At 42.1% G+C, this 26,312-nt stretch overlaps 1 protein-coding gene across 8 annotated transcripts in view; it reads right to left on the bottom strand.

The window, feature by feature from the left end:
• LOC144494784 (nuclear factor 1 B-type-like) overlaps window positions 1-26,312 on the bottom strand; it is a 321,955-nt gene that overhangs the window by 79,483 nt on the left and 216,160 nt on the right. For all 8 annotated transcript variants that reach the window (XM_078214123.1, XM_078214127.1, XM_078214124.1 and 5 more), the window contains 2 exons: window positions 12,361-12,475; window positions 10,572-10,687 (listed from right to left, as the gene is read on the bottom strand). In XM_078214123.1, the coding sequence (XP_078070249.1) occupies window positions 10,572-10,687; window positions 12,361-12,475 (231 nt within the window). The remainder of the gene's footprint in view (window positions 1-10,571; window positions 10,688-12,360; window positions 12,476-26,312) is intronic.

The raw sequence follows: 26,312 nt of genomic DNA, 5'->3' as shown, positions 1-26,312 counted from the left end.
CATGTTGGCCACTCTTTACGTGAATGAGAACGTCCTTAAATGTGCCTTTTACTAGTTTGAATCTGCAATGTTTTGTATCTCATTATGGTACATGAGAACATTCAGCCCATTTAGTCCATGCAAGCTCTCTGTAAAGCAATCCAGTCAACTCCATTCCCCCATTCCATCCCCACACGCTACAGGTTTATTTCCCCCAAGTGTCCATCCAATTTCCTTTTGAAATCATTGATCATTCTTCAATTTCACCACTTTCAGAGGCAGCAAGTTCTAGGTCATTGCCACTTGTTCTGCAGGAAAGACTGTTTTCAATATCCCCATGTCTATTACCCAAAACCTTTATCTGTGTCTCCTAACCCTTGTATCATCAACTAATGAGGACAACTTCCCTTTGTCAACCTTCCCTAAGTCTGTCATAATCTTGTACATGCTTATCAATTCCCCTCAACCTTCTTTGCTCTAAGGAGAACAATCCCAGCCTCTCCAACCTAACCCTTGAACTGTTCTGGTAAATCTCCTCTGTGCCTTCTCAAGAACCTTTACATCCTTCCCAAAGCATGGTGACCATTACTGGATGCAATCTCTCATTGTGACTTAACCTGAGCTTTATAAAGGTTCAGCACAACTTCCCTGCTTTTGTAGTCAGTGCCACTATTTATAAAACCCAAGAACCATACGCCTTGCGAGACTCTCTCAATACATCCTGCCACTGTTAAAGTTCTATCCACATAAACTCAAAGGTTCACTCTGTCTCTGAACACACTGTTTCTCTTCCCTGAACTATTTATAAAACTCACTTATATTGTTAGGGACCAGATCAGAAACCCCAAAGTACATTATGAAGTTACACTAGCCCCCAACTATTTTTCAATTTTGGCACAGTGTGAAGATAAGAGGTTTCACTCCAGGTGTGATTCCATTGACACACTAGGAAGCTTTTTTCAAAACAAACTTTGTTTAGTAATACAGTTTAACTATAACAAATGAAATAGCTTAACTTTTACCAATTGAAATACTTAAACATGACAAGATGCAATTCTTAACTGCTGACCTATCTCTCTTAGTTTCAATTTAAGCAATATTCCTCATAGACTTAAACTCCTCTTCAAATATCAGTTAGCAAACATCACAGGCTTACATGCTGGTACATGGGCCGTCAGCCCTCAAGCCTCCAGAACACCTCTGAAGAGAGAGAAAGAGACCTATTTTCTAGCAGGTCCCAATCAGCAGGCTCCAGAGAGGGAGAAACACTTCTTGCTCCTTGCAGATCCAAGCAGAAACTGCCTGCTTTTCTCTCTAAGTGTAGCTCTGCCCATTCACATGACTCTTCCTCTTGTCAATCAACTTAATTAAACCTACTCTGAACCCCTGTGGACACCCCTAAAATTCAAAAAATGCATTAGTTCAGATTAAAGCAAACACCCCATTATCTAGGATCAATTATTCTTCTGCATTCTCAGCATGTGGCTGCTTGGAGCAAACAAATTGGCACCATTTAAACAGAGCTGAATTCAAACCCTTCACAAGATGCATGATAAATTAAAGGCGCAGTATCGTCACAATTTAAGATGTCTCAGATGTTTATTTTCTAAAAATTCAAAGCTGACCTGGTTGTGGAGCTAAAATCTCATAAATCTAAATTCTGACCCAAACCCACCTCCAACCAACTCATTTCTGATTTTTAATTGAGCTTGGAAGTTTGAAGTCGCAACGTGATCCAAGGAAACCGGATGAACTTGTCATTCCACTTTTGAACATGAACAGCTGTCAGCCAAGTTAGGAAACCCAGCAGTTCCTTAAGGAGAGGCCTTGGCTAATCCAGAAGGTGAGCAGCTCCACACCCACCATCTGGATCCAGATCACAGCCTGTGAAGGCACTGCATCAGGTCGGATTCCCACACCACCTCTAGGCCCTGATCCCCACACCAAAACCAGCCAATTAATTTCCTCCTGCCTCCCCAACTCCCATACCCCAGACCCCTGACATTCCACCCTACTTCCTCCTGCCCTGATCGACATGCCTTCCTGCCCCTTATATTGATGCATCCTCCAATCAGCGCACTCCCCCAATCAGTTCCGCTCCCCTCCTGAACAATCTGCCTGCTCCCCTGATCAACTCCACCTTCTCCCCTGCCAATCAACCACACTCCCCACCCCCACAATTGACTTCCCTCCTCCCACAATTCATTTCCACCTCCACTAGACCTTCCCCTCAAAGAACCCCAACGTTTGAAGCTCCACACAAGTACTTGTAACATGGTGACATCAGCATTCTTGCATTTTGGACATTAAGTTTGAAGTTTATTTATTAGTGTCACAAGTAGGCTCACATTAACACTGCAATGAAGTTACTGTGAAAATCTCCTAGTCGCCACACTCTGGCACCCTGTTCGGGTACACTGAGGGAGAATTTAGCATGGCCAATGCACCTAACCAGCATGTCGTTTGGACATTAACATGCAGGTTACTGTGGCTGACATCACAATGCAGCAGAACATTAATCGAATGAAGGCGTTTCATGTCCCTAGGATTGAGAGGGCTAGTTTATGTGGCACTCATTGCCGCTTGCATTCCATCAAATACTGCTTGCTCCTCTGGGAATCCATGGAGATCTGGGAATTCTACCAGTCAATAGGGCTCACTCTCTGTTGACGCAGTTTCACTGAGAGGAGCACTTGCCCCTCTATTCAAATCGGTAAATCCATGAAAATAGAATGACACCACAATTATGATTTTTTTAATATGAAGGTGTCACAAGGCTTCAGTATCTTATTGATAATGTGTTACTGGCAGACAGCAGTGGCTCATCCAATCACATGCTATAATAAAAAGAGTTTAAACTTTATTTTCAGTGGACCCAGTATTTCATGGGTCTGTAGCGTGACAGTGAGAGCCATGCAAAGAATCATAAAATTCCTACAGTACAGAAAGAGGCCATTCGGCCCATCGAGCCTGCACTGAAAACAACCCAGGCCCTATACCCGTAACCCCACATATTTACCCTGCTAATCCCACTGATACTAAGGGTCAATTTAGCATGCCCAATCAACCTAACCCACACATCTTTAGAGAAAGCACCTCTTTCTCTAAAATGCCAACAACAGGACAGCAATATCTGGAAGCCATTTGCCTATCCTTGAGCACCGTTCTCCACAACTAATGTAAAATTGCCAAATGATACAGAGAGCTGGCATAGTGATTGGAAACTGCCGACATTGCAAAAGCTAACTAAAAATTGAACAAAACCATCTTATGAAAATAACAGATAACTTAGAATGATTTGAAGGCTGTAATCTAATCGTAGCGTTCATACAGCTTCTAAACTGCTTGATTAGATTACTGACTTAGAATTGTTCCCAGATATTCCTACTCTCCATTTAATATCTATTTCCTGTATACTTTCATTGCTCTCGTCTCCTAATTTTTCTTTTAAGCGACAGGTCCTTTAATCACTGTTATCCTTCTTACTAGCACATTACTAAACTATTTACAATAGTTATTTTTTGTGTGTTCTGGCCGAGCTTAATACAGCCACCAATTTATCATAGTGTTGCAGTACAGCTAACTACTTTGGCAAAAGGAATGGTGCCTCACTGACAAATGTCTTTTGTGCAAGATTCATAATGGCCAGGGCATATTGGTTTATCCACCAGTAATTATTATTCAATGCCAGCATTCTGCTTTATATCACAAACTTTTAGTGTGCTAAACTGGCTGCACAACATATAAATGCTATTCTTTGGTATGTCAAAGCCCCATTTCAGAAAGGTAAAGTTTTTATCTAAAAAAAAGTTGAAATTATAATTTGGCAAATCCTGGCAGTCCTGTTAACATCATTTAAATTATTCATAAAAGTTACAAACATGAATAAATCCCCTGAGGTAATAGCAACTCAGATTCCAACTCTATCAGTTAACAAGTCGACTCTGAATTTGTCAGTCAGTTGAGGCAATGTCGTATTTAAGTGGCTTTTTCATCAAGATGCTTTGTGTACAGCCAGAAATTTAAACAGATTGCTTCTTGAGCACAACACAACCTGGTGCTCGACAGCGAGCCCAGTGTGAGTGTGAGTATTTTTATGCTATGACACAGTGGGAACTTCAGGCAGAAGCTTTAATTTAGGAATCAGGTTGCTAAGTACTTTAAAAATAACGTTGTGAATAAAATAACTTTAGGAACGGCACGGTGGCACACTGGTTAGCACTGCTGCCTCACAGCGCCACAGACCCGGGTTCAATTCCGGCCTCGGGTGACTGTGTGGAGTTTGCACATTCTCCCCATGTCTGCGTGGGTTTCCTCCAGGTGCTCCAGTTCCTCTGGTTTCCTCCCACAGTCTAAAGATGTGCAGGTTAGGTTGATTGGCCGTGCTAAATTGACCCTTGGGTTGGGATTTTACGGCCTCGCTCGTCTCACAGCCATAAAACCCAGCCCGAGGCAATGGACCTTTCCATTGTCCGCCCCTCGCCTGCTCCGATTCCTGTGGCGAGTGGGGCAATAAAACTCTGGCCTTAATGTCAGGGGGATTTACCCTACTAATCTCCCTTAGTGTCGGGGGATTAGCAGGGTAAATATGTGGAGTTAAAGGGATAGGGTCTGGGTGGGATTGTTGTCAGTGCAGGCTCAATGGGCCGAATGGCCTCTTTTTGCACTGTAGGGATGAAAGAATCACTGTTCCCCAATCTAGCTGGATACTGCCATTGTTATCTGCAGAGCCTCGGCTGTAACAAACCAATCACATATCTCCACCCAAGATATAGCCGCTTCTTTCGCATTTTTAGAAGCAGATCGTATCTTAACTAATTACTCGTAGATTGGTCTCTCTAAATCAACAGAGACATCTCAAAAACATGATAATTGCATCCAAAAACAGATCACATTTCTCGTCCAGTCAAAACAATGGAACCGAAACCATTTGTGGCAAGCTTCAGAGGGAAAAAAAATCAAAAGTGAAACTGGTGTTGCAGCAAAGATTCAATTTGTCATACTCAATAACAAATTATAATAACTCCTTAACTTTTTGCCTTTTCCATCTTGGAGACTGCATTAATTAGTCGTCTGCCTTTAGTGAAATAAACTCAGTCAGGTCAAAGAAATCAAACTCTAGTAAGGAGTCATCACTTAAGAAAGACCTTCACACTGCACTCAATCTCACTCAACTCTGAGCACTGAACACCAGTGCTAAGTGTCGAAGTATAAATACTATTTCCATTCTATGCAAGCTAAAAACATTGCTATTGATGATTTTAAAAGATAATTATCCAATTGGAATATATTTAAGTTTAAGCATATTTATTATTGTCACAAGAAGGCTTGCATTAAAACTGCAATGAAGTTACTGTGAAAATCCCCTAGTCGCCACACTCGGGCGCCTGTTTGGGTACACCGAGGGAGAATTTAGCATGGCCAATGCACCTAAGCAGCACGTCTTGCAGACTGTGGGAGGAAACCAGAGCACCCGGAGGAAACCCACGCAGACAGGGGAGAACGTGCAGACTCCGCACAGACAGTGACCCAAGCTGGGAATAGACCACTCAGTAATTATGATAGGCCACGGTAAAAGTACAGAACTTAAAGGATTAACAGCATGAAATACCTGACAACTGCATTTCCATTTATTGTTATCACTTTGTTTATTCAATTACAGGATGTGGGCGTTGCTGGCTAGACCAATATTTACTGCCCATCCTTAGTCACCCTTCAGAAGGTGGTGGTGAGCTGCCTTCTTGAAGAGCTGCAGGCCCCGAGGTGTAGGTACACTCCCAGCACTGTTAGGGAGGGGAAATTGAAAATAGCAGCCTGGTTTTCACTGGACTTCCTGGGAGAATATTCCTTAATTTTTACTAGATTTAAACATTCTCTCATTAAACTCTGGCTAAATGGAATCTGTACCTATTTCAATGTGTAGTGTAGTTCACACAGGAACCCGATTGTGAGTAAATGAATTGTACATAGAAACACGCTTGAATTAGTTTCCAAGTAAAAAGCTGCCTGGAAGAACCCCTTAAAGCACTTTAATAAAATGCAAGCCTTTAAAAAAAGAAAAGAAAAAGCCCCATCAATGACTTTGTTTCTGCACCTGGATGTCATCTTTAAGCTCTGAATGTATTGTCAATTAAATTATTAACCACCTGTTAAATAGATATATCTTATTAGCCCAGACAAGCAAGAACATTCACCTGAACACCTGCAAACTCTTTGCAGCCAAATGTGACAACATACTAATATACATTTAAAATAGCATTGAAGAAAATAAAAAGGATTCCAAAAATAAGTAGCACAAAGGCAGACATTATGCATTCTGAGTCTGTAACAGGCTCGGCAAAATATATTGGGTTGGATTTTGTGGTTAGCAGCCAAACAACAGCACTTGCAGTTGACTGTGAACAAAGCTGTCCACAAAGATCTAGTGATCTCTATGCCACGGACTTCGCCTTCCCTGTCACCAGTTTGTATTGGCACAAAGTGGCGGCACAGTGACACGGTGGTTAGCACTGCTGCCTCACAGTGCCAGGGACCCAGCTTCAATTCCCGGCTTGGGGCACTGTCTGTGTGGAGTTTGCACATTCTCCCCGTGTCTGGGTGCTCTGGTTTCCTCCCACAGTCTGAAAGACATGCTCATTAGGTGCATTGACTCAAACAGGCGCCGAAGTGTGGCGACTTGGGGAACTTCACAGTAACTTCATTGCAGTGTTAATATAAGCCTTATTTGTAACTAATAAATAAATTTTAAGTGAAGGCCATCTCACAGCAGTACTGTGATCAAGCAGCCAATCATATCTAAGTATTCTCACAGACAGTAAATCAGGAGGTAAACATCAGAGAATCCGTTCACCTTTAATGTTTAGGCTTTACAGGTAAAAGGAAAATGATTTGGGCATTTACATAAGGAATTAATGTTGAAGCTAAAATATTCGAAACAAATTAAAACATGTTAATGATGTACAGACATTTGTAGTATAATTGAAAAAAATTGACATTCAATAATTACAAAATTATTTTATTCAGGGCCAGTGTTGCTGTTTAGTAAAATTCTAAACTTAACACGTTGTTAAAAAACCCAGCTTATGTCATTAAACATGATGTAACTTTTCCAAGGTTTGCTTTACAGAGAGACTAAGGACAGATTTCCATGCAGCTGGCCTGACTCCGAGACCTCTCAAAATGGTGGGCAGAACCATAATGCAAAACTACTGCCCCCAATTCCAACAGGTGCCATTTTGCCTGCGGTTAAACAGGCTTTACAAACAACTGGGACAAAGTCCCCCAGATCAGAGGTGGGCCTTCCAATCAGCCTGGCTCAGCACTCATCCACCCCTGCGGCAGCCTATTTTCTGTTTCCAGGGCTGGCAGGATTAACTCCAGCCCCCAACCTCCTCGGAGTGAAAACTGGGTGCAACACAGCCCTTATAACCAAGGCAGGTCTGCCCAACTTGGGCTACCTGCCTCAGTAGCAAAAACCCAGCCCTAAGAATGTAAGAGTGGAAGTTCATATTAGTGCAATGATTTCTAATTGATTACATTCTGGGGGGGAGGGCACAACTGCGCACCATCTGAAGAAGAGTAGAATCACAGACAAGCACATACACAGACACAATTGAAATTCCATTTCAACAGAAGAAAATATTATTCATAATCACCTCAAAAGGTAGGAGTCAAAGACAATGGCCGATACTTAGAGTGAGATTCCCATTTTGAGGCTACAGGAGGGATTCTCTGGACTCCTGGCAGCATGTTCCTTGCGGAGAGAGCGTGCCGTTCGCCAGGATCTTCTGGTCCTGCTGCTGTAAATGGGATTTCCCATTGACTGCACCCGACACTGCCAGGAAAATTCCACTGGCGTAAACAGTCAGAAAGTTCTGGCCTAAACATACAGTGTTTCCTGCTGTGGCAGCCGGTGAGGAACCACATCAAATCTTTTGGCCCCAAACTCATTAATGATGCACCCGGGTATTTTACTGCATATTCCATAGCAGTGCAGGCTTGGGTGGTGCATAGTGCACCGTCATGTCCGGGTGCCGTACTGAAAAGGTGACCCAGTATTGAAGAAAAAAGGTGACCCTCATGAAAATGAAGGTCGATTTCGGGGAGATTCTGAGGTTAGAAGTTGGACCCCCACCAGGACACCAAATCTGGAAGGTCCACCTATAGATCACAGAATCCTACAGTGCAGAAGGAGGCCCATCGGGTCTGCACCAAACACGATCCCACCCAGGCCCTATCCCCACAACCCCATGCATTTACCATAGCTAGTCCCCCTGACGCTAAGGGGCAATTTAGCATGGCCAATTCACCTCATCCGCATATCTTTGGACTGTGGGAGGAAACCAGAGCACCCAGAGAAAACCCACGCAGACACGGGGAGAATGTGCAAACTCCACATAGACAGTGACCCAAGCCAGCAATCGAACCCGGGTCCCTGGCGCTGTGAGGCAGCAGTGCTAACTACTGTGCCACCATGTCGCCCCTGCTGCCCCCACCCACTGCTGTGGTATTCCAGGGTTGAGGCTACCTCAATTCCAAACTCCAGAGGCAGCCCCAGGCATCATTCAGGTGAGTCCTGACATCTGCACAACATGTTGTTCCAAGAATGTTTCACGCGGGTGTGTTTTCCCACCGCCAGCAAGGAGAATCTGGAGTGTGTGGTCAGGCCTTCACCTGCATCCTATTAACGGGATGGAAATGAGATTCATGCAACCTTTGATGGGTTTTCTGACCAGCCATGGCGGGCACCAACAGAAGATCCAGCTGTATATTCATGCCAATGTGTACAGATTTCTGGGCCTCGCGCCATATTGTCCCACCATCAAACCCTCCGGTGGGAGCTAGGAAGTATTCCATCCTTGGAGGAAGTCTCTGCTCCTCCAGTATTGGATTTCAAACAAATGGTCTGACAATTTAGAGAGAGCAGAGAATAGGCCGAGATGGAGCTGGGTGTCATCAGTATACATTTCAACATCTGTTTTATATGATGCCGCTGAGGGGAAGAATGGACATCAGCAGGGTATCACTGGAGGAGGATGATGTGGTCAATCCTGTCAAACTCCACACAGTCCCCGTGGCCAGAATTGAACCCAGGTCCCTGGCACTGTGAGGCAGCAGTGCTAACCACTATGCCATCAGGAAAGATGGACATGGATTTGGGAAGCAACAACACATTAAAGAATTTTGGAGAGGAAAGGGAGGTTGGGGATGGGACGGTCGTTCTTAAGGATAGAGGTGTCGAGTCAAGGGTTGAGATTTTGAGGAGGCAGTGATGAGGACAGATTTGAATGAGGGGGTTGGTGTGGAATTGTACCTCAAGATAGATAACTGTTAATGATATCAACTTTTGTGGAAATAGAGTCAAGGGAGCAGGATCCAAGTCTCATGGACAAAATGAAGAGGGCAGGAACAAAAATAGCAAAAAAGCTCGGGAAAGACACAATTTCTGGGATGGGGAGAGGGGTTCTTTAAGCAGGCTTGGTCTGATGGGCTAGATGAAGAGGCAAAAGCATTTGAGGCCGCTGATTGCATAGTTCCAATCTCAATGATAAAGAAACTCATGAGGCCCTCATACTTTGTGTTGGAGATGAAGGTGGAAGAGACAGGGGGATGGACAGCAGATAGTGCTTTCTCTTTTTCAAATGACAGAAAAATCCATTTTGAAGGCAGAGGTACCACATACTGTCAGGTTGTTATCCAGCGCCTATTGCATTTTACTGACAGTAAATGCAGGAAGTCATACCATCAATTTCACAAAATGCAATAATAATCTAATCCAACCTGTTCACAATGTACAACATATCTTCCATTAGGTTTGTATTACAAGATGATTCTTTGATTTGCTATGGGAACTCGGTAAAATACACTGGATGAATTTTCAGGGTGGCCCTGAAATTTAGCGCTGCCAGCTGGCAGAACTTTCCTGTCCCACCCGTCATGGGAATCATGCAAAGTTCCGTTGACCTCAGGTAGGATTTTCTGGCCTTGGGGCGAGTGTGGCCAGAAAATCCCTACCGTAGTGTGGGATTTTCAGTTGGCAATGTGTGCAGCCCACGTCAGCCTGAAACACACGCAGGCCCAATGTGGCAGCTTAGACTGGCAAAGCTGGGGCTGTGCTTCAACCTGCAAGGGAAATCCCCGTCCACCACCCATCAGGGCTACAGCTGTCAACGCTGGCAATGCCATGGAGGAGTCACATCTCCAAGATCATGGCCAGGCAGCTGCGGCCATTTTAAATGTAAAAAACCTTACCTGGCCTTCTCTCTCTCTCCATCTTGAGATCAGTCAGTGGGCTGTGAGTGTTAGGCAAACTCCCACTGGCCCTCCAGCCTTGGGAGCCATTGTCCCTATTTGTTCAGCAAACCCACACTATGGCTTTTAATTGGCCATACCTTCAAAAATGACAGTGCGGGGTGTGTCTGGGATATAATGAGATGGGTGAAGACCCAGAACTGGTCGCCACGTCGGGTCTGACATCTAAACGAAAGTTCAGCCCGTTACGTTTAATCTCATTCAATATCATGTATTTGTGGTGATATCTTAGTAATTAGCATTACATATTAAACTTCATCAAGCTCACTCCAAGAACTAACCTTGATCTCTTTCATGCCATGTCCGGCTGACACTGGTTGGTGAGCTGGGAGAAGGGTAGAATTCTGTTGGACTGGTGTCTATGCTGTCATCAATGGGGATCGTCTTAGGCCGTTTGCTAGCAAATAAATCCAAAAATTAAGTAAAAGCTTGTAGCTAAACTAATCAGTCATCCAAGAATTATTGTAGTGCATTTTCCAAAATGTATGTTTGACCAAAACCATATTCTCAACAAAATAATAGTTACTGCATATTGCCATAAAGGCAATGGGAATTCTACTGAGATGTCACAACATTATAAAGGAAGACATCTTGTACATTTACTGGTGTGTTTCTCCGTCATTGTTTGCTTCTATATTTTATGTTCTTGAACAGCTAGTTCAAGACAGTCTGTAGACAGATATTTTGTAGAAGTCCCCCTGTTGTGACCCCCATGAAGTTTCTGTCTAGTGGCAATTAGCTGTTCCCGTTCGTAATGTCACTGCAGCAGAACTTCACAATGTCACAGCAGCAGTTCCGCTCAAAATGTCTGCTACTATTCACAATTTTAAAGTATAAAACAGTATCGAATAACATAGAGACGTTCCTGATGTCCATCAGACATCACTCCCTTATAAGGAATTAAAATTGTGACAATGTAATTCCCATGTACATCTAACATTGATTTGCAAAACAAAAAACTCAGCAATAGATGCTCATATTATCCTGAGAACTCTATCATTAGACAGAAGTGCACAATGTGACAAAAAAATGGAGTTTTTCGATTGGCTTTTTTTACTAAAAGGGATTCATAGAGTTTAAATAATCAAATCTACTTCTCTCCCAGATTAAGCTTACGGCTGGTTTGCAGGTTTAGTAGGGTTTAAATACATTCCAGTATATCAAATGTTCCACAATATCAAATATTCTATTTGAAGTATTTAAGTTTATTTATTAGTGTCACAAGTAGGCTTACATTAACACTGCAATGAAATTACTGTGAAAATCCCCTAGTCACCACATCCTGGCGCCTGTTCGGGTACACTGAGGGAGAATTTAGCATTGCCAATGCACCTAACCAGCACATCTTTCAGACTGTGGGAGGAAACCGGAGCACCTGGAGGAAACCCCCACAGACATGGGAAGAACATGCAGACTCTGCATAAACAGTGACCCAAGCCAGGAATCGACCAAGGTCCCTGGCGCTGTGAGGCAGCGGTGCTAACCAATGTGCCACCATGTCACCCAGAACGGGTTGTGGTTAAAAAATTAAATTGTGATATATTTTCTTTCCAAATGACATGAGCCTTCTTATAGCTCGGTTTGCAATGTCTACATTTTTGCCTCTTGACGCATGAATCCTCAATTGTGCAATCTGGCTTTTACAACATCGATTAAGTTTAAACATCACTTTGATTTCACAGTACTGTAATAACCCGGTGGCATATCTGAAACTCTGTGCCCTTGTGTCACGATTTGCGTACAATATTGTACTCTCCACATCTATTATATCTTGATGTCATTCTGCTGGCATCAGGCACAGACTGCTCAGGAACCGCATCTCTCTAGGATGGAAACCCAAATTGTTGGGTCTTCTCTGAGCTCCAAACTGCAAATTAGCAGTGATAAAGGGATATCTCCTTTCAGGTAGGAGACGGCTGTCTTTTACCAGCAGTATTACATGGATAGGAAGAGTACTGTATGGCTTACGTTACGCTTTCATGTATTATTGCTAGATGACAGGAAAAAGATCAACATTCAAAGTATCAGCTTTATCTCAAGGAACTACTTCATGAAAATGAAAGCAATTACCTGCCCGGTGGAGAGGACAATGACCTCTGGAGCCCAGAGTTTATGTCATGGTAAAATGGTTGGCTTTGAATCTCTGCAAGATTGTAACTAATCCCACTTCCTTGGGTTATCGCCACTGAAAGGCAAAAACAATTGTGAATTTTCATCACAATCTACATTTTATGTATGTGTTGCTTCTTAAGACGATAAAAATGTTTAGAATACAATAGTATGTTGAAGGAAAGCTATTAAAGTACAATTATTGAATTTTGATGACTTAGTTTAAACAGTGCAATTTAATCATTAAAACCATCGAATCATAGAATCCCTACAGTGCAGAAGGAGGCCATTTGGCGCATCGTGTCTGCACCAACTACAATCCCACCCAGGCTCTATCCCCGTCGCCCCACCTCTTTACCCTGCTAATCCCCCTGACACTGAGGGAGAATTTAGCATGGCCAATCAACCTAACCCGCACATCTTTGGACTGTGGGAGGAAACCGAAGCACCCAGAGGAAACCCACGCAGATACGGGGAGAACGTGAAGACTCCGCATAGTCCCCCGAGACCGGAATTGAATCTGGGCTCCTGGCGCTGTGAGGCAGCAGTGCTAACCACTGTAATAATTTATAAACATTTCTGGACAATTTGCAAAAAAGTCTGCTCATAGGAACATAGGAACAGGAGCAGGCTATTCAGCCCATTGAGCCTGCTCTGGCATTTAATGGATCATAGCGAATCATCCACTTCAATGCCTTTTTCCTCCACACAATCCCCATATCCCTCTATAATCATTCATATTTAAAAATCTGTCTATCTCAGATTTAAACAAACTCAATGGGTGGGATTTTCCAGCCGTGCTCGCCCCAAGTCTGGAAAATCTCGCCCGAGGCCAACGAACCTTTGCCTGGTCCATGTCCCGCCCACTCCAATTCCAGTGGTAGGCGAGACAGGAAAATTCCACCCAATGACTGAGTTTCCACTGCTCTCTGAGGTCCCAAATTCCAAATATTCACACCATCTGAGTAAAATTATTTTTTCAATCTCGATCTTAAGTGGCTTCCCCCTTGTTTTGAAATTGTGCTCCTGGTTCTAGACTCCCCAACTAAAAGAAACATCTTACCCATATCTACCCTGTCTATTCTTTTAAGTATTGAGGTTTCAATGAGATCACCTCTCATTCTTTGAAACTTTAGAAAATGCAGGCCCAACTTCCCCAATCTCTCTTGATAAGACAGTCACGCCATCCTGGGGACAAGTTTGGTGAACCTTTGTTGCACTCCCTTTGTAGCAATAATATCCTTTGTTAGTTATGGAGACTAAAATTGCACACAATATTGGCATGGATGGCTAGGTCTCTTTGTACATCTACACTTTCTAATCCTTCACCATTTACGAAATATCCTGCACATCTGTTCCTTCCATCAAAGTGGATAACCTCACCTTTTTCCACATTACATTCCATCTGCCATGTTTTTGCCCACTCACTAAATCTGTCCAAATCCCTTTGAAGCCCGCTGTCATCTTCCTCACAACTTTTCCACCCAGCTTTGTGTCATCCGCAAACTTGGAAAAATTTACATCTGGTCCCCACATCTAAATCATTGTGAACAGCTGGGGCCCAAGTACCAATTCGTGTGGTACTTCATTAACCACAGCCTGCCAATGTGAGCTCTCCTGGAGCTGGTTGAAGTGTGCATGGAAGATAGTCAGCCAATTCTTATTTACACCAGCAATCTGGGTCCTAGGATCTCAATGCATCTATTTTTTGAACAGTAAACATACATTTATTGGGAAATGAAATGGAATTCTGAAGGATAAAACATTTCTGTAAGTAGTACATATCAAAAGAACATGTAAAATGTTGTGGTTTATTCCCTTCTCTGCTGCCCAATGATCTTGGGTTTGGTTGTAAATTCGAAGGAGATTGACTGAATCTGATCATTCTAGAAATGTATAATAATCTTTCACATAAAATCACTTTTAATGGTAATAATATACAATCTACACTAGAAGGGATATAAAGCACCTGAACTTCAAAAATGTGTACAAATTGCACTTTATAATTAGCATCATACATTCTTGGAAACAAAATGAGTCTGTATATGCAATGACTGCACCCTAATTGACTCGAATACTGGAGCATTATGATATTTGATGTCAAATTGAATGGGCCAGTTAAATTGGGAACGAGTTGGCAGATAGAATGGCAAAAAAGCAACAGTAAATTTCTAAACAGGAGATGTTTAATATCTGATCTAGAATGGAATCCCTACAGTGCAGAAGGAGACCATTTGGCCCATCGAGTCTGCACCGACCACAATTCCACGCAGGCCCTATTCCCATAATCCCACATATTTACTTTGCTAATCCCCCTGACACTAGGGTCAATTTAGGTTGGCCAATCAACCTAACCTGCACATCTTTGGACTGTGGGAAGAAACCGGAGCACCTGGAGGAAACCCACGCAGACTTGGGGAGAATGTGAAAACTCCACACGGACAGTGACCCGAGGCCAGAACTGAACCCGGGTCCCTGGCGCTGTGAGGCAGCAGTGCTAACCACTGTGCCACCGTGTTGCCCTAGATCTAGACATCTTCCCACAAGTAAAGAGGGTACCACAAAAACTGAGGTTTCTGGATGAGCAAAGGATGTGAAATTAAAATGAGACTTTATAAAAGAGACGTTTGACAAATGTACAATAGTTGTGCAAAGAAAATTAAGTGGCATAAATAAAGAGGGAAAGCAAAAATGATTCAAAGTGTTGAAAATTGGTCAAAATCCAGGAACTCTCTCGACCAGCATGGTGGGTGTACCTATGCCATATGGACTGCAGCAGTTCAAGAAGACAGTTCACCACCACCTTCTCAGCGGCAGTAATGGATGGCCCATAAATGCGCATTCAAATCCCAGGAACAAAAAAATCTGACAATGTTATTAAATAAAGTAAGATATTCAAATACATTTGAAAAACAAATAATAATTCAAGAAAAGGTTGGGCCTGTTAAAGTTAAAAAGCCTCCAATAAAGTCAGAGTCAGGATCAGGATCATCATGGCAGAAAAGCGAGCCATTTGGTCCATCAAGTCCATACCAGCTCTCTGTAGAGCAATCCCATCAGTTCCATAACCTTGCAAACTTATTTTTCTCAATTGGCCATCCAATTCCCTTTTGAAATTATTGATTGTCTCCATTTCTACCACACTTGTTCGCAGTGTGTTCCAGGTCATTACCACTTGCTGCATAAAAATATTCTTCTTCACATCCTCTGCTGCATTTCTTAACCAAAACCTTAAATTTGTGTCCCTTAGTCCTTGTACCATCAGTGAATGGGAGCAGCCTTTCTTTGCCTAGCTTTTCCAAACTGTATACTTTAATTAGACATCCCCTTAATCTTTGCTCCATGAAAAATAACACGAGTTTCTTCAACATCACCTTGTAGCTAAATTCTGGTAAATCTCTTCTGTACTCTGAGAAGACATTCATGACCCTCCTAAAGGGTAGTGCCCAGAACTGGATGCAATAACCTCCTTGTGGCCTAATAAAATTTTGTGAAGGTCCAGTATAACTTCTGTGTTTTTGTATGCAACATCTCTGCTTATGAAGCCCAAGATCCCATATACATTGCTAAATATCTCTCAATATATCCTGCCACCATCTGTGCACAGGGTTTCCCTGGATCCTTCTGGCCCCTGCACACTCTTTAGAACTGCTCCAGGAAGTATATGTTGCCTCACTCTAGACCTGCTTGCAAAATGCATCACATCGCACTTTTCTCTATTAAATTTCATTTCACGGGATGAAGGAACAATGAACATATCTGATGAGCAATTTGCCGAGTTTTCGGGTACAGAGGAGTGTGGGGGTAGGTGGGGGAAAGCAATAAGAAAGAGATGATATTAAGGGAGATCAATATAGGCAAAGAAATAGTACTTAAAAATTTGTTCAAAGTAGGAAAGGCAATGGCCTCTAATTACATATTTCCTTGAATGCCAAATGAATCAGCAGATATTCTGACAACAATGCTTAGATCACATTTGTATTTGGAATTATAGCAGAGGACTGCAAGGTTGACACAATAGCACCTCTGTTCTAAAATGGATAAATTGATCAACTATTTAACTAAATATTTAACTACAAGTTTGTCAGCCAAACACTGGTATTGGATATGCTTCCGGCCACTATAACAAATGATTAAAATAATATTTGCTTAGAAATTGTTTGGTTAATGAACGAAGGGAATGTGGATCGGAAGTTGGATAATAGATAGAAAACAGAGAGAAATTGTTTTGTACTGAAGTGATCAATAATGAAACCATTGTACTTCATAATGGGCAGGATTTCCCGGCTGTTCCCGCCAGCGGGATAGTCCAGTCCTGCCAACGGTGCGCTTCTGCTGCAGATTCCCTGGTGGCAGGCGGGTGTGAACAATGGAAAACCCCGTTGACAGTGGCAGGACCAGAAGATGGCGGGCTGCCTTTACTAAACATACTGAGGGGCAGTGGATGAGGAGGGAGGGGGGCAAAAATCCTGCCCAAGACGTATAACTGAACTGCACTTGGGTGTGGAGGCAAAATATTGCATCAAAAATTGCAGAAGGCACATTAACAGACTATGGTTAACTGTACAAAAGCTCATCTGCAACTTCGTCAGGATATAGGGAAGTCAGTAACTTGGGCAGCTAAATGTCAGATGAAATTTAATGCAGAGGTTGGCATGAAGCCAATGAGATGCTATGAGAAACCAAAGGAGTGTGAGGGGCCAGAACAGTATGAAGCTTAACTTCAATGGGAATTCAGCCTGAAAGAAGGTCAGCATTGATGTATAGTTGGATATGAGTATTCTTGTATAATTAACATTTGTGTACTGTCTATTTGACTGTTAAGAGAGTTTAGTGCTGGTGGGAGTTCAGGCTGTCACTGTGTATTTTAAGTTAGAGCTGGAAACAGCAGTGCATGTGATCTGTGTGGAGTGGGATATGTAGACCACCAAAGATCCTCAGTGTGTCCAGAAGCAGCACATTTGGAATATGTGTTACAAAATTGAATCTCTGCAGAGAATGTTGGAACAGTAATTTGCCACCCACCAACACCATCAGAGTGAATGAGATATTTCTGGATCATACTCTCCAGAATATACTCATCCAAGAGGAGCGACAAACATTTTTGGACGGGGATACTGTAGAAGAAATGAATGGACAACCATTTGCAGGGGCAACAAAGGACTCACAAATACATGGAACCTCTCGGGTTCCTCAAGCTGTTCCAATAGGTGCTTAATGTGAGGCACATGAAAGGTGGACAGAAAGTGTATCTCAAAGAAGCAGTTAGCCCTGAGCAACATTACGCCACCATGGAGCAGTGGGATACTCATGGAGTGAGAGGCAGTTAAACTGCAATAAAATAGAATTTGTTATGCTGGAGGAGTCTATAGATTTGGAAAACATAGTCATTTTCCATGGTAACAGGAAGATATGTTACCTTTATAGTGAAAGAAGTTGCAGAAGCAGGTGGAAGAATATATGTAAAGGAAAGGAAATTGGCCAAAAACTCAAAACTACATTTGAGTTTTGGCAGAGTAAGTTTACGGATTAAAAATGGAAATAACTTATATTTGTAGAGCACTAGTGACATCCTAAAACACTTCACAGCCAATTAAGTATTTTGGAACTATAGTCACTGCGGCAATGTAGAGAAATTGTGATAGCAATGGGATAGATGAGCAGATAATCTGTTTCAGTCATGCTGTTGGAGAGAGGAATGTTGGCCTAGATACTAGGAGAACGCTCCTTCTCTTCTTCAGAAGATGGCTGAGATGGAATATTTTGAATAGCGCCTTTATTTAATGTTTTGTTGTAAAGATGGGTAAGTTGCACAGTAAGAAATTACTGCATTTCTATCTGTACAAAACACTGATCCATTAGTTAATTATCCCAACAACCACTCCACTTCCCACTGTGCCTTCTATACAAGTTCTGGAGATGCAGCACTTGCCCTTCATCTCCTCATTTCCAACTATCCAGAGCCTCAAACACTCCTTCCAAGTGGAAAAGTAGTTCATTTAACTTAGCATATTCGATACTCAAGATACAGTGTCCTCTACATTGAGGAGACCAAATGCAGAATAAGTGATTGTTTTCATCCAATCTGTAAGTGTGATCACAAACATCGGATCAATTGCCATTTTAATTTTCCATCTCACTCCTACTCTTACCTAATACTTGTCACTACTGAAGCTCAACAGGAGCTCATTTTCCAATTAGACACTTTACAACCTTACAAATCTAGCACTGGGTACAAAATTTCAGATCATTATTTGAATAACTGCTCCCACTTTTTCCCCAACAGCCGATACTGGTAATGATTTTGCAGATTACAGTCCTCCAGTCCAATCTTTTGTTTCTTTATTCATCTTATTAACACTCTTTTGTGTCTGAGAACAATCACCCTTTTGTTATCTAATCACTTCTTCCTTCAACTCCATCAATGACCTTCTTTCCTTCTCTACCACTGTCTCATACACCACCCCAACTGCCTTTCCCTGCCTCTGCACTCTGCTTAAAACCTGCTACACCTCTAACTTCCCCCAGTTTTGATCTCTGTTTCTCTCTCCACAGGTGCTGCCTGACCTGCTGAGTATTTCCAGAATGTTCTCATTCACAGAATCCCTACAGTACAGAAGAAGGCCATTTGGCTCATCGAGCCTACACTGGCAATAATTCCATCCAGGCCCTATCCCTGTAACCCCACATATTTATCTCGCTAATCCCCCTGACAACTTAGCATGGCCAATCAACCTCACCCGCACATCCTTGGAGTGGGGAGGAAACCTGAGCATCCGGAGGAAACCCATGCAGACACAGGGAGAATGTGCAAACTCCACACATACGGTCATGCAAGGCCAGAATCAAACCTGGGTCCGTGGCACTGTGACGCAGCAGTGCTAACCACTGTGTTACCATGCCACCCTCGTTATTTCAGATTTCCAGCATCCCCAGTATTTTGTTTTTGTTACTTTTATTGTCTGCCTTGATTTGATATCAGTACTTGTACAATATCATCTACTTCTACTTGTTTCTCAGATTATTTACCTAATTAATTACAGCATATGGGATCCTGAGTGGGTATTGAGCAAAGAGGTAATATTCAACCTATACAAATTATTAATTGAGCTACTTTTAGAATATTGTAATCAATGGTGTACATCCTACTTTGTGATGTAATGTCACTGGAAAAAGATGACGCAGACATGAGAGGTTTCAGTTACAAACAGCAAGAAGAAGAAAATAAAGTTGTTTTCACTGGAGCAGTGAAGGTTAAGAGTGGTGTTCAATGAAGTAGATTGATAAAGTTATTTCTGCTGTTAGTTGGTAATTAGTGGGTGTATTATTAAGTACATGACCAAAAAATAAATTGAGAAGTTAGGAGAAATATTTTTCCACTAAGCACGTGGGTCGTGTCACTGAGCTCCTGACTTAATTACAACTTTAATCCAAACATGGACAAAGACCTGAATTCAAGTGGGAAGGTTGGAATGACTGGCCCTGACATCAAGGTAGTTGACTGTGTGGGGCAACAAAAAGCCTTGAAAATCAAAGTCAATGGGAATCAGTGAGGAAACTGTTTGGAGTCATATCCAGCACAAAGGAAGAAGGTTGTAGTTGTTTGAGATCAATCATTTCAGTTCCAGTACATTGCCACAGGATTTCCTTGGTCCAGCTACCTTCAGATGCTTCCATCATAAGGTCAGAAGTGGGGATGTTCACTGATGATTGCACAATTTTCAATAACTCATCAGATGCTGGAGCAGTCTAAGCCAATATGCAGCAAGACCTGGACAACATTTATTGCTGATAAGCAGCAAGTGACATTTTTACCACACAAGTGCCAGGAAATGACCATGTCCAACAAGAGGGAATGTAATAAACTCCCCTTGATATTCAACGGCATTACTGTTGCTGACTCCCCCACTATCAACATCCTGGGGATTACCATTGACCAAAAACTGAACTGGATCAGCCATATAAATATAGTGACTATAAAAGAAAGTCACAGGCTGTGAATTCTGAGACAAGCACCTCACTTCCCGACTCCGTACAGCCTGTCCTCCATCTACAAGACATGAATCAGGAGTGTGATGGAATACGTTCCACTTTCCTGTATGAGCATGGCTCCAACAACGCTAAAGAAGCTCAGCACCATCCAGGACAAAGCAGCCCACTTGACTGGCACCCAATCCACCAATATACAGTCACACCCTCCACCACAGTGGCAGCAGTGTGTACTATATAAACGATGCACTGCAGCAACTCACTGGGAACCCTTCACTGTGTTGGGCTCAAAAACCTGGTACTCCCCAGCAGCGCTCTTGGTGTACCTGCACCAGGTGGGCAGCAGCAATTCATGAAGATGGCTCACAACCACATTCTCAAAGGCAATTAGGGATGGGCAACAAATGCTGGCCTTTCCAGCAATGCCCACATCCAATGAAAGAATCAAACAATACATTAAATTCCTATCAATACTGTCATAGAGGCAAGATTCACAATTGCTTTTAATAGTAAGATACATTAATACAGAACAAAGGAAACAATTAGAAGAGTTTAGGAAAAGGCAGAGAAATGGAACTAGGTAGAAAGCTCCTTCAGAACTGGCACAATGATTCACTGCAAGGCCATGCAGCCGAAAGGAAACATTGCCATCTTCCTTTCAGTCCCATTCTCCCTGTGCGCAACAATTCCATTCAACAAAAATCACTGATCCCAACATGCCTCTCCCGAATAAAATCACATCATATTTTCATTCTCACCCATCTGAACCCATCTCTCTTCCCACGGCCCATTGTGCTCTCTTCAATCATCCTATTTGACCTTGCCTCACAGTTTCAACTCCAACTGTCCTAACAGGTTGTATTATAATTAAACTCTCGCATCCCATTCTCCCTTCCACACACACACCCCACCTTACCTCTCCTCTTACACATTCCATTCTGCCTCTCCTCATGCATGTCCCATTCTCCCCTACTACATTCAAACATCTACCACCTACACTGTAAACTTCTCTTTCCTGGCACAAGAGCTCACACCAGTAAAATTTAAAAAGAGCAGCAGGAAGGACAAAGCTTGAAAGTCTAAGCTCATATAATAATATCTATTCAACTCGCCAAATAATGAAATCAAACTTCCAAAATATGCTTTCTCATCCATTTATCCAGTGACCCAGACAGCCTCAATGAACCTGTGATTTCCAGGCTGGTATTTGTGGCTGAGTCAATGCTTAAGATGTTCATTGGCCATGTCCAATATATATAATCAATAGCCCAATCTGCATTAAAAACCAGCCCGTCAGAAAGTAATAGGTGTTTACTGAGACTAAATCAATTTGTCAACTTCACCCTGGGCTGTGTGTGTTTACCTGGCCATGATGGACCTTACCCAGTGAGTTTGTCACCGTTAGTTGCTGTGCGACTTTCCGAACCATTTGGCTGAAGGTTATTGCCTGGTCCATTGAGAAAAATGACATCACTTCCAAGTCTCCAGACACTTTGGCAACCAGACACTTTGCAGGCCCCATCACTTTAAGCTGGCTCAGCCCCTTGGCTCACAGGCAGACTGGCTACAGGAGAAGGTTCCCAAGTTTCTGTCCGTCACACAACATTTGGCCAATTAATCCACAGTGCTCTCACCTTTTGAAGCTCAAATTCTCCCAGGGTATTTAAATCAGAAAAGGCTTAACAATGTGAGCATTGGTCCTTTAGAAAGTGTGCCTGGGGAAGTGATAATGGAAAGTAGTGCTTTGATGAATGAATTAAACAGGTATTTTGCATCTGTCTTCATTATAGAGAACACAAGTAACATCCCAGTTAAATGGAAGTGGTATTGTGTAAATTGTTTGGTCTGCAGGCTGACAAGTCTACGCTCTAGATGGACTTCATCCTAAGGTATTGAAAGAAGTGGCTAATGATTTAGTTGATGCATTGGTTTTAATTTTCCAAAATTCCCTAGATTCAGGGAAGGTTCCATTAGATTAGAAGATAACATGTGTAGCTCCTTTATTCAAAAAGAGAGAGAGACAGAAAGCAGGCTAACTGGCCTCTCGTTTCCTAATATCTGTCATAGGAAAAATGTTAGAAACCATTATGAAAAATGATATCGTAGGGCACTTGGAAAAATTCAAAGCAATCAGGCAGAGTCAACATGGTTTTGTGAAAGGGAAATTGTGTTTAGCCAATTTATTGGAGTTCTTCAAAGGAGTCAAAAGGTGCTGTGGATAAAGGGGAATTGGTTGATGTACTGTACTTAGGTTTCCAGAAGACATTTGATAAGATGCCACATCAAAAGTTATTGCATAAAATAAAAGCCCATGGTGTAGTTTGTAACATATTGGCATGGATTGAAGATTGGTTAGCTAACAGGAAACATGGTATAAGTGGCTTTTGTCTTGTTGGCAGGATGTGACAAGTGGTGTGCCACAGGGATCAGTGCTGGCTCAACTTTTTACAATTTATATAAATGACTGGGATGAAGGGATTGAGGGTATGGTTGCTAAAATTACTGATGACATAGATAGGTAGGAAGGTAAATTGTGAAGAGGATAAGGCAATGACATGGTGGTAATTTCACTGGACTAGTAATCCAGAGACTCAAGGTAATGCTCTGGGGACCCGGGTTTGAATCCCACCATGGAAATTTGAATTCAATAAAAATCTGGAATTAAAAGTCTAATGATGACCATGAAACCATTGTTGATTGTTATGAAAAACTAATGTCCTTTAGGGAAGGAAATCTGGCATTCTTACCCGGTCTGGCCTACGTGTGATTCCAGACTGTCAGCAATGTGGGTGATTCTTAAATACCCCCTGAAGGACAATTAGGGCTGGCTCGACCAGCGATGCCCACATCCCAGGAAGGAATAAAACAAAGTAAGGAGGCTACAAAGGGACATAGATAGTTTTAAGTCTAAGTTTAATTGTTAGTGTCACAAGTAGGCTTACATTAACACTGCAATGAAGTTACTGTGAAAATCTCCTAGTTGCCACACTCCGACGCCTGTTCGGGTACACTGAGGAAGAATTTAGCATGGCCAATGCATCTAACCAGCACGTCTTTCGGACCATGGGAGGAAACCAGAGCATCTGGAGGAAACCCACGCAGACATAGGGAGAACGTGCAGACTCCACACAAACGGTGGCCCAAACTGAAAATCGAACCAGGGTCCCTAGTGCTATGAGGCAACAGTGCTAACCATTGTGTCTCCATGCCACCCCGGGTGAAGATAGGTGAAGTGAGTGGGCTAAAACCTGGCAAATTAAGCTTGCTGGTCCTCCAATCACAAATTCCCTCTATCCAATGCTCTTTGTTCCTCCAATCATAGCTTCATTTTTTCCCATTTTCTCTCCAGTCACTTATGTTCTTACTATTGGGGTTTGCCAAGGTGTCAAAGGGTATGGGGAGAGGATTGTGGTGGATTGTGGTGCTGAGATAGAGGATCAACCATAATCATGTTGAATGGCAGAGCAAGCTTGAAGGGCTGAATGGTCTAATCTTGCTCCTACTTTCCATGTTTCTATAATGCAATGCCCCTCTCACTTGCTTGGCCTCACTGCTGTGAGCAGCCCGTTTATTAGAAAGCATGGTACATTCCAGATTTCTGCATGTGAACACACTTGCACCCCTTAAAGGGAACATTTTGTACAACCATGTCTGGGATCTGAGTCTAATTATGTCAAATCTCTGAATGTGAGGTTTTCTAAGATTGTTATATTTTAAACCATCTCTTTAAGTATGGAAAAAGGAAGTAATGAAGAGTTACATGATTTACTACATGTTTTGGCCAACAACAAGCTTGCGTGGCTTGGTTACTGTGATGTCTAGGGATCCAGGTTGAGACTTACTGGGAGCAAGGTGCAAAATATTCACACTTAAAAACAAAGGCGAGTGCATCCGAGCTGATAATGGACAGGATTTTGATCTCAGAGTTTGTGGACAGAAAGAAAGAGGGAGGGAAGTCTCACAGAGCTAAAGGCTGCAGCTTGTGTGGTAAGCTCTGTGGAGAAGGCTACAAGTCTTGTGAAAGCTGCAAGAAGGTGGAAGGGAGGATCATCTTTGATTGAAGATAATGCATCCTATGGCAAGCTAAAGACTCAGGAAGATTTGGCCAGGCAAGGATGGGAGGAGAAATCACCAGAGTGGGCCATACTGCTCATAATCAATTTGGAAATTCTACAAAACATCTTTCAATGTTCTATCAACATTATGACTTGGCGAAGCAGGGAGATGTGAATCGATTGGAAGCATGAGTGATGGTAGACTGTGGAGAGTGCACTGTAATGTATGTGGCATGGCATTATCGGTCGCATTAAAACATTAAGTTTAGCCAAAGTTGCTTTCAGTTTTTCTGTTAGACTAAAGTCTTATAACTTGAAATTTGATAGTACAATTCCTTTGTTACAACTTTGATGTTTATAAGATTAAATGAAGAAAGTCATGTGACCTGTGTTAAAGTCCACCTCACAGCGTGTCTGAGTGATGGAGCTATTAAAGATTAAAGGAAGGCCTAAGTTGTTTTACTGGGAAGAAGGTGCAAGGTATTCTTGCAAACAGTGGCAAAGGTAGCTTTGTCCTAACAGTGGATGGATTGTGAGTCTGCAAAGTTCCAGAAAGGAGCTGAGAATCTCAGGTTTTGAATAATTGTCCTTTGAACTATCCATGATGAAAGAGTGTTGGCCTCTGAAGGGTAGTTAATCAGCATTTCTACCTGGATACAAGGCCTTTATGATTCATGTTGCCATGGAAATGGACTTTGAGAAAGGAAAGATTTCCAAGGTATCCCTGAAAACTCACAGGCAGTTCGCCTTCCATGAGTCTGGAGGAGAAAGAGAGAGCAGTTGGAGGCTGAAAGTCTTTTTGATCCAAATTTGGGTGGAAGCTCACACTCAGACTGTAACAATCAAATTTGTGAGGAGCTATAACAAGATTGGAAGATTCATGTAGCTTACAGTCGAGGAAGGATTTCCAGAACTACTCTCACTGTGAAGAACAGTTCTGGGATTCAAAGTATTCAGTCTGGGAAAGGAAAAAAATCAGAAGTAAAGCTTTCGGAGCCAAGAATCATTTTGTACTGATTCTGGGAAAATTGAATGCCCACTAAGAGGGCTGTTTAAAGTACATACGATAGTGATTTTTTTGTTTGAGCTTTAAGTTCTGTTCTGTGGTTTAAAATATAGGTTGCTTAAAAAAAGTGTTTCATCAATAGTGGTTTTAATTTGTTACAGTAAACGTTTTAAAACATGAAATCCTGTCATGTCATCTGTTCAGCTATTAACTCAAAATTGGAGTCTTTTTTTATCTGTCTCTATGGAAATCCTAACACCTTTGAGTCAGTCAATGGGAATTCAAATATCTTTTTAAAAAGTTACCATTTTCTCAGGGGATCAGAACATCTTGTTGAGTTAGGCTTCGTTTATTGAAGTATTTATGACTGCAAGTTCCTTTTCGTTCTGGTGTGCCAATACAAGAAGTAATTAGCAGTGTTACAGCTTTAATTAATTTTGAAGGGTATCTTTTTTTTAATCTTTCCTTGTGCTACTTAATTAGCAAATGCAAGTAACCTATCATCGGCTGATGTTCCTGCCCTTCAGTTTCATCTTCATGTGATACGATGAGCTAGAATTTTATTTGCACTGAGTTGGATGAATTGTTTAAAAGAAAGGCAATTCACCATGCAAGAGTGCCATTGGATGATGTGGATAAAATATACCGGAGACCAATTGAGACTTCAACAAGATTATTTCTCAAAGTAGGCTCATGGTCAAAATGTACTAAAGAGAGCTGCATTTTGAAACACCTTTTGTTCTATACTGTAATAATTATATCTGCTGATTTATTCTTCTGTATAATTTTACAGCTAACAACAAAAATGAATATGTAACAACTTGTGTTACAATGTCTGGCACCATGGAATTTTTTCTACTGAT

This window comes from Mustelus asterias, chromosome 6, assembly GCF_964213995.1.
Source record: "Mustelus asterias chromosome 6, sMusAst1.hap1.1, whole genome shotgun sequence".
Lineage (NCBI taxonomy): Eukaryota > Metazoa > Chordata > Chondrichthyes > Carcharhiniformes > Triakidae > Mustelus > Mustelus asterias.
The sequence above is the reverse complement of the archived record's forward strand: the minus strand, read 5'-3'. Positions and strand labels throughout refer to the sequence as shown.